The sequence below is a fragment of the Sycon ciliatum genome, chromosome 9 (assembly GCF_964019385.1).
Source record: "Sycon ciliatum chromosome 9, ocSycCili1.1, whole genome shotgun sequence".
In the NCBI taxonomy this organism is placed as follows: domain Eukaryota; kingdom Metazoa; phylum Porifera; class Calcarea; order Leucosolenida; family Sycettidae; genus Sycon; species Sycon ciliatum.
In genome coordinates this window covers 12,870,734-12,883,233 of record NC_088651.1, presented here as the reverse complement: position 1 = coordinate 12,883,233, position 12,500 = coordinate 12,870,734, and the positions used below count along the sequence as shown (strand labels likewise).

Here is a 12,500-nt window from a genome sequence, read left to right as displayed (position 1 = left end):
CAGTTATGCCATGGGCGTCACAGGGCATTGGGAGGTGGTACGGCCGGGGCTGGGGAAATATATTGTATTTTTCAGCCGACAGGACACGTTTTAGCGCTCGTTTACTGTTTTGTTTTTTCCGGATGAATTGGGCGGACCATCCTGGATGCAAAATAATACAACTATGGAGGTACTGTTCGTACTTTTTTTCTCTTTTTTTTATACGAAAGTCCACTATATTCCCGAATACGTGCAAGAATTTGTGGCGGGGCCAGGCTGCTCTGCCGACCTCAAAGGTCTCGGCGTCTACGCAGACAAAGCGCGCCATAATGCAGTAAAACCATGAGGAGGGGAGAAAGAGGGGAAATGAACTGTGAGTGACGCACCTGTATGCTCGCTAAGTGTGTGCCCGGGTTTGAACGAAGGCATCACCAGTGCCTGTATATTGAACAGGGCTGTGCTGCAAGTGCACTGTGCTTGCCTTCTCATTTTTTTAAAAACAGGCGCGTAGCTCGTGTATACCGCATTTCCCCAATTTTAAGTTTTTTAACACTAATATTCAGGGTAAAGGGGGGGGGGGGTGCAGCTTACAATCAAGCATGACTTACTACTGAAGTGAATATATCGAAAAAGGTATGGCTCAAACCTGAAAATGGGGGTGCGACTTATATTCGAGTGCAACTGCTAATCGGGGAAATACGGTAGACGGTAGAGTCCGGTCGCCACACCAGCAAATGGCCATCATACGTACTACAGAGTAAAAACAAGCAAAATGGCAACTATGAGGTTGCCGATGGTTACATGGTCACCCCACCACAGATGTGGCCCTGGTTACATGATCACCCCACCACAGATGTGGCTCTGGTTACATGGTCGCCACACCACAGATGTGGCTCTGGTTACTAGGTCACCACGCCACAGATGTGCGTGCTGCCGCTCCTGAAACGCATTCCTTGTTGCGCTTTTTGTCCTGCAGCGTCGTCCACGAACGTGGCGAACCCGTCGCAGGAGACCGTTCTACTCGGCGGCTCTATCCTGCAGATTGGTGGTACCGTGCTGGACACTACGAAGTCCATGGTGCAGATCAACAGCACACTGCTACAGACCAGCAGCACGGTGGTCAGGGACATGCTGCAGTTTGGCATGCCCGTGCTGCAGATCTCAGCCAGCAGCTCCACGTCACTGCAGGCCGAGCTCACCACATCCATTGTTGCCGGTAAGTGTCAAATCAGACTGGGTACTTAGCAATAAAGATAAAAATAGCAACAGCAGCTGCAGCGACGACGGCTACAACAACGACAACAACAGCAACAGCAACAACAGAAATAGCAGAAACAGCAGAAACAGCAACAGCAACAACAACAACAACAACAACAACAACAACAACAACAACAACAACAACAACAACAACAACAACAACAACAACAACAACAACAACAGCAACAGCAACAGCAACAGCAGCAACAACAACAGCAACAACAACAGCAACAACAACAACAACAACAACAACAACAACAACAACAACAACAACAACCCCTGCGAGTGCACACTAGCTTGGATTGGCATTTTTGACAAATGCATTAACTCTGCATCTGCATCTGGGTGACAGGTCAAACGAAGATGTGCATTATTGATCTTCATTTGTCACAAAATCGACCTAAAAATCTTTCTCGTGCGAAGAGTCTCCGCAATATTCTCCATGCGCAAATCCTAGCCTGACAACTTGCTTATATTAAGTTATAAAACAATACACCTGCTTTGAGGCGTAAGAACACCTGTTGTGGAGGTTTATGTCCTGATGTGTTATACTTACCTGTCTCTCTCTATGAATGTTACATACTGCCACTCTCTCTCTCTCTATCTCTTTCTCTCTCTCTCTCTCTCTCTCTCTCTCTCTTACTCTCTCTCGCTCTCTCTCTCTCTCTCTCTCTCTCTCTCTCTCTCTCTCTTTCTCTCTCTCTCTCTCTCTCTCTCTCTATCTCTCTCTCTTACTCTCTCTCGCTCTCTCTCTCTCTCTTTCTCTCTCTCTCTCTCTCTCTCTCTCTCTCTCTCTCTCTCTCTCTCTCTCTCTCTCTCTCTCTCTTTTATTCTCTTTCTCTCCCTGCCTGTCACCCTGCAGGTAAATGTGCTTGCCTAATGCAGCAACCCGGCACCACCCTGCCCGAGGGCATCACACAGCCAAAGTACTATGTCTTTGTCAAGCACACGACCAATCAGAGCGTGGTGGCCTACACATCCATTGAGCCGGGAAACAAGACCACCGTGACAGGCCTACGTGCAGAGGCCAACTACGAAGTGGACTTCTTTGTCTACTACGCTGGAATCTGGTTTGAAGTGAAGACCAATGGTGAGGGGTTTGTGTGCAAGTGCGCCAGATGCGTGTCTGAACATAACTACGCATTGGTATTGCACATGTGTTAAGGCAGGTATGGTTATGGATACGTGGGGTTGGACATTACCTGCAGTGAGTTGTCTGTGTGCAAGTGTGCCAATATATAGGCCCGATAGGCAGAATGCAGATAGTGAGAATGTGTGCATTGGTCTCATTCTTTCTCCCCATACATACACACATGTGCTGACTTTTCTATCTGGCAACCTACCTACTCTCTCACCTCCCTCCCCCCCCCCCCCCCCCCCTCTTTATCTCTCTCTCTCTCCCTCCCCCCTCTCCCTCTTGTTCAGGTGTGGACAAGGATGGAGTACCTGTCCTGTCTCCGTCATCACCCACAGTGGCACCCGGCACAACACCACCCCCGGGAGAAGAGGCACCGCCCCAGGTCATTAGTACCCCGAAACCCGGGGCACCGTCCGGGATCAAACCCCCAGTGGTGACACCCGACCCAGATGACCCCAGGTACTACCTGGTCCGGGTGGAGGTTCCAAACGTCGATCTAACCGGGGTACCCGAAACCCCGACCACTGTTGACGAGGAAGCACCCACCCTGACCCCGGGGGTCACCCTGGCCCCTCCCAATGTCGTTCCCGGCGAGCCGACTGTTCCGTTCATTGCCACGACGACACCAGCTGGCATAGCGTCGACCACTGCAGCGCCTACGGGGGTACCCGGAGCACCAGGTGAGGTCTGTGCGTGTTTGTATGACAGGGACTGCAGTATTTATTTATTCCCGTAGCTATGCAGAAGACATTACTTCAGTAACGTCTGGCGCTAGCCAGGGTCCACACAGCTTTAATTTGGTGTTTGTTTGTTTGTTTGTTTGTTTGTTTGTGTCACGCCTGGCGCTATCCCGTATCTGTCCCGTACCGTATCGCACAGCTGGCCATTTGCTGGCTGTCGTATCTGTCCCGTACCGTACCGTACCATCAAACACAGCTGGCTACAAACAGCTGGCCACAATATTATGTACATGTATACGACTCCCTGTGTGTTGCAACTGTGCTTGAAGGGGACGGTTGCACTTTTTGTAGCTCCGTTTTATCTGAGTTTTCAGTCGTTCCTCTTACTAGTCTTGCCAAGGGGGTGGCTCTGGGTCCACCAGAGTTGCCCCTGGCGTATTTCTGAATTTGCTGGGGCGAGGGTTCCGCGACACGGTCGCCAAGGCAGTGTCTTTTCAGTCACGGCCGTTGTCGTCCTCGTCCCTCCATTCGCGGTGGTGTAGCTGACCCCCGAATGGTTTCAAACTGCGAAGCTCGGAGGAGTACAGTGGTGGCAGAGGCATGAGATGTGAGTGGAGACGGTCGCTGGAGATGGATGGTGATGCAGGGAGAAGAGTTACGCTGCCTGACGCCGCGTGTGAAATTGTTTGAACCTGCAACTTCAGTTCGAGCGCGGTGGACTTCTAGACGATGTGTCCTCATGGCTGTTTTTCAACGCTTGGCCTATCGCTGATATCCCTGCGTGGGATGTTCTTCCAGTGGAGTCCAGGTGGGACTTCGGGTGCCCACACTCCATCACCTGGTTGATTGTTTCGGAACTGCAAAAATATTTATTGTTTCCTATTTTGTGCGCATCTCTTGTCATCTCTCTTTTCTATACGTCGCACACCAGATGTACTACTATCGCCGTCTTTCTCTTGCTTTCTCTCCCTGCTTGCTGTTTTTTTGTTTCTGTTGCCACTGTCCCTCATCATACCCATGCTTGGGTGGTGGGCGGCTTGACCCGTTAGGGTAGCTGCCAATACAGTACGACTCCCTGATGTATAGAGAGACTTTCCGGAAAGAAATAGGGAGACGAGGAGGAAATGAAATTAGAATGGATGTTAGTTGCCGAATAGGTGATAGGATGCGTCAGCAAAAAACATACTTTGGAAGAGAGATCCCGTTGTCTCCAAAATAGGCGTGAACGGGCGAGTCAGCGCCGGTCACAGGAAACGTCGGCAGAGTGATCCCGTCGACTCCAGAACGCGCGTGCTCGGCAGAGTCAGCGCCTTCCCAGGAAACATTTCCATCAGTTCCCACAACATGCACGATGAGCTAAGTAACAAAGCGTAGCGTAGGGCCCTGAGCTTCCAAGCTCTCTCGTTTATTTATTTGTTTGTTTCTGCACCTCGTAGCATGTCAAGACAGTCAATTGAATTGAAGAGAGGGTGAGACCAACCACGTATTGTTCGGTAACCTTTATTGCCAGGAGCACTGTCTCGGCAAGACAGCGGTGCTGGGTTTGAATCCCGGCTGCGGACCCTTCTTTAGCTACATACGGATAGAGTTGCTCTCATAGAATGGCACAACAGTCAGTTTCACGAATAAAAACTTCGGATATGACAGTAACTTGTGAATAACGACGCTATAAGTTGCGCTATAATGTCCAGTAACACCAGCAGTTAGTAAACAGTTACTTGGTCCTTTTTTCCATAAAGTTGTCCTTGGATTTCATCCAAGTCCATTCCATGTAGATCCAGTAATCTTGATTCCAAATTCCCAAGCTCTGGAATAAGGACAGCTGGCGAATAACAACGCGTTCTCATGCCTGGCCTAGGGTGTTGATTGGCTGTGCTGTGTTTGCGCTGCTGGGTGTGCACAGGTACAAATATCAAGCCGATCAACTACGTCGTCTACAAGAATGGCATCCCAGTGCAGGAAGGTATGTACATCAATCCAACTGCAGTTACCCCTGATGCCATCAATCCTTTTTCCTGCACCTTGTCCTCACTCACTTTATACTGAGGTGTGGTGAGCTCGTAAGTGGGATCATTTCCAACTACACCCATAGTTTGGGGACTTCAGGGTGTGTTGGCCGTTGGGCGGTACAAAAGCCAATTGAGTCATCTTTCCAAAATTTCTTTCGAGTCTCTCTCCCTCTCCCGGGGAGACCCACGTGACCAGTGTTGGAAGTGAGCAAGTACAAGTACAGGTATAACCATTAGACGCATAAAAGAAATCATTCAAAAAGCAATGGCTGCTGTAGTTTCATTCATTCTTGTACAACCTCATTCGTTCTTACGTAAATGTACTTGTGTTTTGTAAGGAGACATGGATAGCAAGCTTGGCTTTTACAATGGATACACCTAGCGAAACTGTGTAGAATCCTTCCACGACTTTGCCCAAGAAGTGGAAACTGTCACGACACTGCTTGGAATGACCTACTAGTTGTGCATTATGATACTGACTTGCATCCAGAAACATGCCGACTTATAATTAACAGTCATGTGACTCATATATTCCATGAAAATGAAGCTAACACTGTGCATGTGCAGGCTCTTGGATAAAAAGAAAGGACAAAATGTTACCAGTGATGGCTAACAAAATGGCTAACAACGTTGTTAGTTTTGTGCCATTTTGTCGCACTCGCTGACTGCATACGATCTGGCTACGTTGGTGAACAGTTGAAGGGCTTCATTGCAAAACGAGATAAATCCATTTTGACCAATTTTCAGGAGGAGCGATTTTCTGTGATCAACAACTGGGTGGGTTTGGGTCAAATCTAACTTAGCAGATGAGAAGAGTAGGGTGATGTATGCAAATACAGTAGATATTGGTTATAACGTGCCCTTCTGATTTTTCACATTTTATCACTATAACCGGTATATCACTACAGGCGATTTTCAACTGCGCGCGTCATACATACACATTATACACGTGTGGGTACTCGATCGTGCTAATGTAGCGTACTGATACGTGATGGGTACTACTGCACCTTCTCCAGTCTAGAGTGAAGAACTTCTTGGCCTAAAGGCATCATCCAGGAAGCATCAGACCAGAATACGCTATGACAACACACATGTGGCTCCAAGTCGAGACATCAATGCCTCACACTCGTGTGTTGCTATCACTATAGACGATAATTTGTCTGCACAAAGAGGTGTTTTGAATGGTGATTCTGTATCCTTATAGCCGATTTATCGCTATATACGATATATTGGTTATAATGATAATTTGACTGGCTTTTTCTGGTTTTGCTTTTGATATTTTCATTTTGTATCAATATAGCCGGTTTAACACTATGTCCGATGACTTTATAACCGATATCCACTGTACAGGATTTCTCAAAAATCAGGAGCCATCCATTTTCCCAAGCAAGGTGATTCTTCAATATTTTCGGGCAAAACCAGACCAGTTCGCCGGACTAATCAGTATTATGAGATTAGAAAATACAAGTGCAACGACTTCACTGAGTTTGGAACTCTGAAGGAGCTCAGCAGCAACAGCACTGCCAGCAGCAGCGTCGTCTCTCCCTGACGCCTCTAGCATACTGCCCTTTTCAGTTTCGAAAGCGAAAAAACAACAGCTACGAAGAAGATGATACAAAAAGAACGAAATGACAACGTAGATGTAGCTGCTACAAAGCAACAACACGAAAACACTGTACTTTGAACTCTGACATCGACATTTTGCACAGACTCAGTTTGTAGCGCGATGTTTGCCACATGCTGCGCCAGCACTCGCTGGCTTGTCACAGCCTCATGAGCTCACAGGTCACGCTGGCCCGCGCGACAGGATATGTCGCACTTTGCTCGAAAACATCGGTGGTGTTTATCGCGTTTTGCAGTAGAACGTCAACTTCAACGTTGATTTTCAGTGGGATATGTCTCGTTTTGGAGAATTCTTTTTGGCCACCAGATGCAGTGATCCCTACTGATTCGATTGACACCGAAAACGCCATATGCATGAGATTGGCGTTTAGCGCGTTTTGCAATGAAGCCATTCAGTTAGTCATAGCTCGTAACATTATGTCCTTTCTTTTATCCATGATTACTTTAGCGCAATATCCAAGTGTAAAGGCTCTTACAAATGATTACTACCACACACGTGTAAGCAGTGAAAGAGAGCATTCAAGATGCGTTCGACTTTGGACATTGCGCCTGGGTGTTTAGGTACCAGCTATGGTGGGAACATCACACTGAAAGTGCCGGCATCGCCCGACAAGACGCTTCCCGTGGGCGACATCTACCAACTGAAGCTGTGCAACGAGCAGGACTGCAGCACCAGCGTGTTGACGGTGGCACCACCGGTGGTGGTCGAGTCCAAGAAGCCCAAGCCGCTGGACCCGACGGCCATCACGCCCGTCACCGGTGCACCCACCGTGGCACCGCCGCCTACAGGTAAGCCAAGATGGGTTGTTGCGAGATACCGTCTGACCTTGCTTATCCGGTCCTCTTTTATCCGGATCCCTCGCCATCCGGAAGAAAATAGCTGGTTACAGATTTGCAGCATACGTGTTGCATCCAACATACCCGGTGTTTGGTTATCCGGTTCCCTCGCATATCCGGATAGGTTTGTGGAAAACGGATGTGCGCGGTTAAGCAAGGTCTGACTGTACTGGTACTTTTCGTAATTAGAGCACCCTGGCGCTAGAACAACGAGTTATCTTTTACTGTCCGTAGTGCCACCTTTGCACCATGGCTGGTCAGAGCTCGGCTAGCTTAAAGCTCGTTGCTGTACGGATGCGGCTCATACGGCCGAAAAAGCTTGCTGTCGACAGCATTTTGTTGTTGTAAGATATGACGGCCATGTGACAACACTGTGATGTCATTGCACATGCTTAGCTTTGAGTTGTACACCAGTGGTTGTGATGATGTAATCATGGTGTAATCCAATGATGTAATCATGATGTAATCCCACACATTCATGCCTGAAAGCAAGAGTAGATAAGCCCAGAGAGTGTTCAATAAGTTAGGGGTTCTCTTGTATCTCTAAGTGTCACAACAGCGAGAATTCCCAGACTGCCTAGAGTGCTCAATACCACCACAAGGATGGAGCAGTGCCGCTGTAGTCTGAGGACTGCCTTAGCCCTGTATGAAACGCAGCGTTACGACCATGATGTAGCCGGTTGTCTCTGTTCTCTTCAGCCTTTCTGCTAAATCTAAGGTGTGGATGTGGGCACACGTGTACCTGTGTGAATGTGTGCGTGCGTGCGTTGGTGGGTGGGTGTGTGCGTGTGTGCGTGTGTGCGTGTGTGTGTGCATGTGTGGATGTGTGTGGATGTGTGTGGATGTGTGTGTGTGTGGATGTGTGGATGTGTGTGTGGGGGGGGGGGGGGTGCGTGCGTGCGTGTGTGTCTACGTGCACATGGTGTTTTTGCATATTCCAGCTCCACCAGCACCCACCATCGGTTACAGTCCACACGGCATAGTACTGACCTGGCCTGTGACACCCGATAACACGTACACCGTGCTGGTTGATCATGAGGTTGTGCCCACCTGCTCAAACATGCCCTCATCGGAATGTCTACTGCCTGACCCCACGCCCAGCAAGACCTACGTTGTAAGTGCAACGCCATGTAGGGGATTGTTTACACGGGAAATCCCCTGTGCTATGTTTGTATGTCAAGTGATGTCATGATGATGTCATTATGATGTCATAGTGATATCATAGTGATGTCAAAATGATATCAAGTCGGAATGTCTATAGTCTGATCCAGTGATGCCACACCCAGCAAGGCGTACATGTACGGGGCAAGCTCAACGACATGTAAAAACTGTTCACTGGGGAAATCCCCATCGTTATGTTGGCATAATCAAATGATGCTGTCAGAATATGTCCGGATTACCTTTCTTCCGTTCCTCCCTCTTGATATGTTGTACTTTGTATTGTTGAGGCCACAAACTGAAGTACGAAATAGAGGTTGCGACTGAGGGGTGAATTCCCCCGAAACACTGTGTATTGAGCAGGGAGTGGTGCTTTCTTGCAGGTTTACCGAGTCGAAGGTTCGATGGGCTTCTCGTGTTCTCTGGATGGCAGTCGCGAGTCAGTCAAGTGTCAAGTTGTCGGCGGAATAGCGCAAGCTCTAGTGTGGGACAAACCCATTCCTAAACAAACTGAAGTGCTGTAGCTAAACCCACTAAACCAACCAATGATGATGCAAAACTTACTCTACAGTTCGTGTGTGCTATCGTTTAGTGTGCCAGCCTGTGTGTGCATTCACATGTGTGTGCATTCACGTGTGTGTGCATTCACCTGTGTGTGTGTGTGTGTGTGTGTGTGTGTGTGTGTGTGTGTGAGTGTGGGTATGTGTGTGTGCGCACGCGTGTGTGCACGCGTATGTGTGTTTGCGCACGCACGCGTGTGCGTACACTTTTACATGTGTATGTGTGTGCATGTGTATGTGTGTGCGTGCGTGTATGTGCATGAATGTGTGTCTTGTGTACAACAGTTCTCCATCTGGGCGTGCACCAAGAAGAGCTGCGCCAGCTCCCCCAATCAGCCGCACACGGTACCCTCTAACCCGCTGCTACGCACGCCCATCATCGTCTTCATATTCGTGCCGCCGAGCGGTCCCGAAGCCATCCCCGCACCGCCACCGCCGTCGCAAGCATCGGCCGGTACCGGCGCCCCAGCCACCACACAGGCCGGGGCGGTCACTACACCTGCGGCTGGTGCTGGCGGTCCCGGGGGCTCTGGACCGGACAGGACGAAAACGTCGCCGACCAAGCTACCGGGCAACGTGGTACGCATGGGCGGACCGTGCTTGTCGGCTACCGAAACAGACGAGTACACCGTGCCGGCCGACTCCAGCGTCTCGGGTCGTATCGCCGGGGTTACCGATCCCGTACAAACCGCCAGCAACCCGCTGTTGGAGGACCTACTGAAGAACAACATACCCGAAATCATTCTCTCGCCGTCCAGTTCGACGAGCGTCAAGGTCACGCTCACCAAGCCCGTCAATACCAGCGAGCCGACGGCCCTCATCGAGTACTACGTCGTGTTCGAGCGCAACATCACCAAGCCGCCGCCAGGCAGCGGCCAGACCACCGGCGGGACCAGCCAGGGCACAACGACGTCATCGCCGGGCAGCGGTGACGTAGTCGAGGTCAAGACCTTCCAGCTGTACCCACCGCAGCCGACGGAGTGCGAGAACCTCGCGCCCAGCGCCAACTACGAGGTGAAGTTCTACTGCGTCAAGAAGATCAGCCCGCGGCCCATCTGGATACGCATCAAGCTACCCGATCATCAGCTGCCTGGAGGGTTCTACCCGACGACACAGCCACCAACAAGCACAACAGCACCGGGTGAAGGTGGCGGTGCTGGTGGTGGTGGTGGAGCTGGTGGTGGTGGAGGTGGCATTGCGACAACGCCAGGCATTGTCCCCACCACCGCACCGTCCCAACACTGCTCCGGTAGCGGCAGCAGCAGTAGCAGCAGCTCCGGCAGTAGTAGCAGCGACAGTACCTGCGGATTGCTGCCGGTCGGACCCATCATCCTCGTGACGCCCTCGCAAGGTGCGCCCATCGACGTCCCCCCGCCTACCGTAACTCGTCCCAATCTCAACGATCCCAAGCTCGTCATCACCGTCGTGATTCCGCTCAAGCCCACGAGCCCGGAGAGAGTCGGCCCGTTGCCCGGCACGATCCCCATAGAGACGGGTGTCGTGCCAACCAGCAGGCCAGCAACTACCCCCACAGTACGTCCGGGCAGTGGCACTGGCGAGACGCCCACTTACACAGTGTTTCGTGACGGCACCCCGGTGACCGAGGGCGAGGGCGCTGGAACGGTTAAGGTGGTCGACTGCTGCGACCTGTGGGCCATCTCTCCCTTCTATACCATACTGGTATGCTATGGCGGTGCGTGTACGTCCAGCGACGGTGTGAGAGCTCCAGCCAAGACTGCTAATCCGCAGAGTAAGGGACAATTTTTCTTTTCTTCTTTCTTTTCTGAATACCACAGAAGCATCAGATGCTGCACAGCGGGGGCGGTGGCATATTGGATGGAAGTGGGGGCGGGGCAAAAGTAACTCCTCCGACCAAAGGTCTCAGATTCATCGTTGCTCATGTGCGTCGATGTGTAGGAGAAAAGAACATGTGCATCCAAGAGGGAAGCACCTTATGTTATCTATTCTTGCCTCATTTGTGTGTTCTAGCTGTCACCTTTTGAAAGACAGTACCACACGATCACTCCGCGGCATTTCTTTAGCTTCTCTTTACACAGTCCTTTTGGCTATCGGGTTTACCGGGTGTTAGCGGCCGCCGTGAGTTCCCTTTGGGAATGGACACGATAATTTACTTTTTGCTTTACTCTTGGCTATCATCGTAATCTGGATTTGTCAAGAAGGCCTAAGTCTTTTAAAAGCAGGTTATAGTTTATCTACTGGACACTGTGCCCCAGCACTGAGGGGGAATGATCATACATATATCACAGAGACTTATCATGACATTGTATTAGAGGGAAGGCTATGTCCGCTTGTTGAGAGACGTATCCCTTCTCCCCTGACTCGCTTGTGAGATCTGCATTCGACACTGAGGATATGTGGGCCCGCCGGTGCGAATGTACATGCTTGATGTGTTCCTAAGCACGTCAGGTGATGTGGCCGCGAATCCGGCTAACTTTTTTTTGTGTGACAGCTATACTCTCCCTTTGCACGGCATAATTGACCCATTGCGCATTGCCAACTATGGAATGTATGCGTAATGCTTGTGAGTACGCTGGGATCAGGAATGCACTGTTCAACACCCCAGACGACCATGCCCAGGTGGCTGTGAAGGGTGTTTATGGTACAAATTACGTCATTGCACAATGGGTCCATCATTCTTGTCCTATACAGTTCTGGAGGGGAAATGCTGGTGATATGGTAGCCTCTAGCAAGCACAGCAATCTAATCCCCCACTACCTGCTTGCTTGCTGTGCTCTTTGTGTGTGTGTGTGTGTGTGTGTGTGTGTGTGTGTGTGTGTGTGTGTGTGAGTGTGTGCGCGCGCGTGTGTGTGCGCGCGTGTGTGCGCGCGTGTGTGCGCGTGTGTGTGTGTGCGTGTGTGTTGTTTGTGTGTGTGTGCGTGCGTGTGTGGGGGGGGGGGGCATGTGTGTGTGTGTGTATGTGTGTGTGTGTGTGTGTGTGTGTGTGTGTGTGTGTGTGTGTGTGTGTGTGTGTGTGTGTGTGTGTGTGTGTGTGTGTGTGTGTGTGTGTGTGTGTGTGTGTGTGTGTGTGTGTGTGTGTGTGTGTGTGTGTGTGTGTGTGCATGTTTGCGTGCACATGTGCGTGTAACTTGTTATGTGTGCATCTGTTTACGTGCCCGTGCCCGCGTGTCCACTCTCTCTCTACCTCTCTCTTCCTCTCTCTCCCTCTCTCCCTCTCTCTCTCTCTCTCTCTCTCTCTCTCTCTCTCTCTCTCTCTCTCTCTCTCTCTCTCTCTCTCTCT

General features: G+C 50.4%; 1 protein-coding gene across 2 annotated transcripts in view; it reads left to right on the top strand.

Moving 5' to 3' along the window:
- The window catches only part of LOC135825267 (uncharacterized), a 59,656-nt gene that overhangs the window by 38,981 nt on the left and 8,175 nt on the right, over positions 1–12,500 (top strand). For both annotated transcript variants that reach the window (XM_065338007.1, XM_065338008.1), the window contains exons 23-29: positions 956–1,195; positions 2,099–2,326; positions 2,662–3,054; positions 4,958–5,017; positions 7,248–7,475; positions 8,465–8,637; positions 9,527–10,991. In XM_065338007.1, the coding sequence (XP_065194079.1) occupies positions 956–1,195; positions 2,099–2,326; positions 2,662–3,054; positions 4,958–5,017; positions 7,248–7,475; positions 8,465–8,637; positions 9,527–10,991 (2,787 nt within the window). The remainder of the gene's footprint in view (positions 1–955; positions 1,196–2,098; positions 2,327–2,661; positions 3,055–4,957; positions 5,018–7,247; positions 7,476–8,464; positions 8,638–9,526; positions 10,992–12,500) is intronic.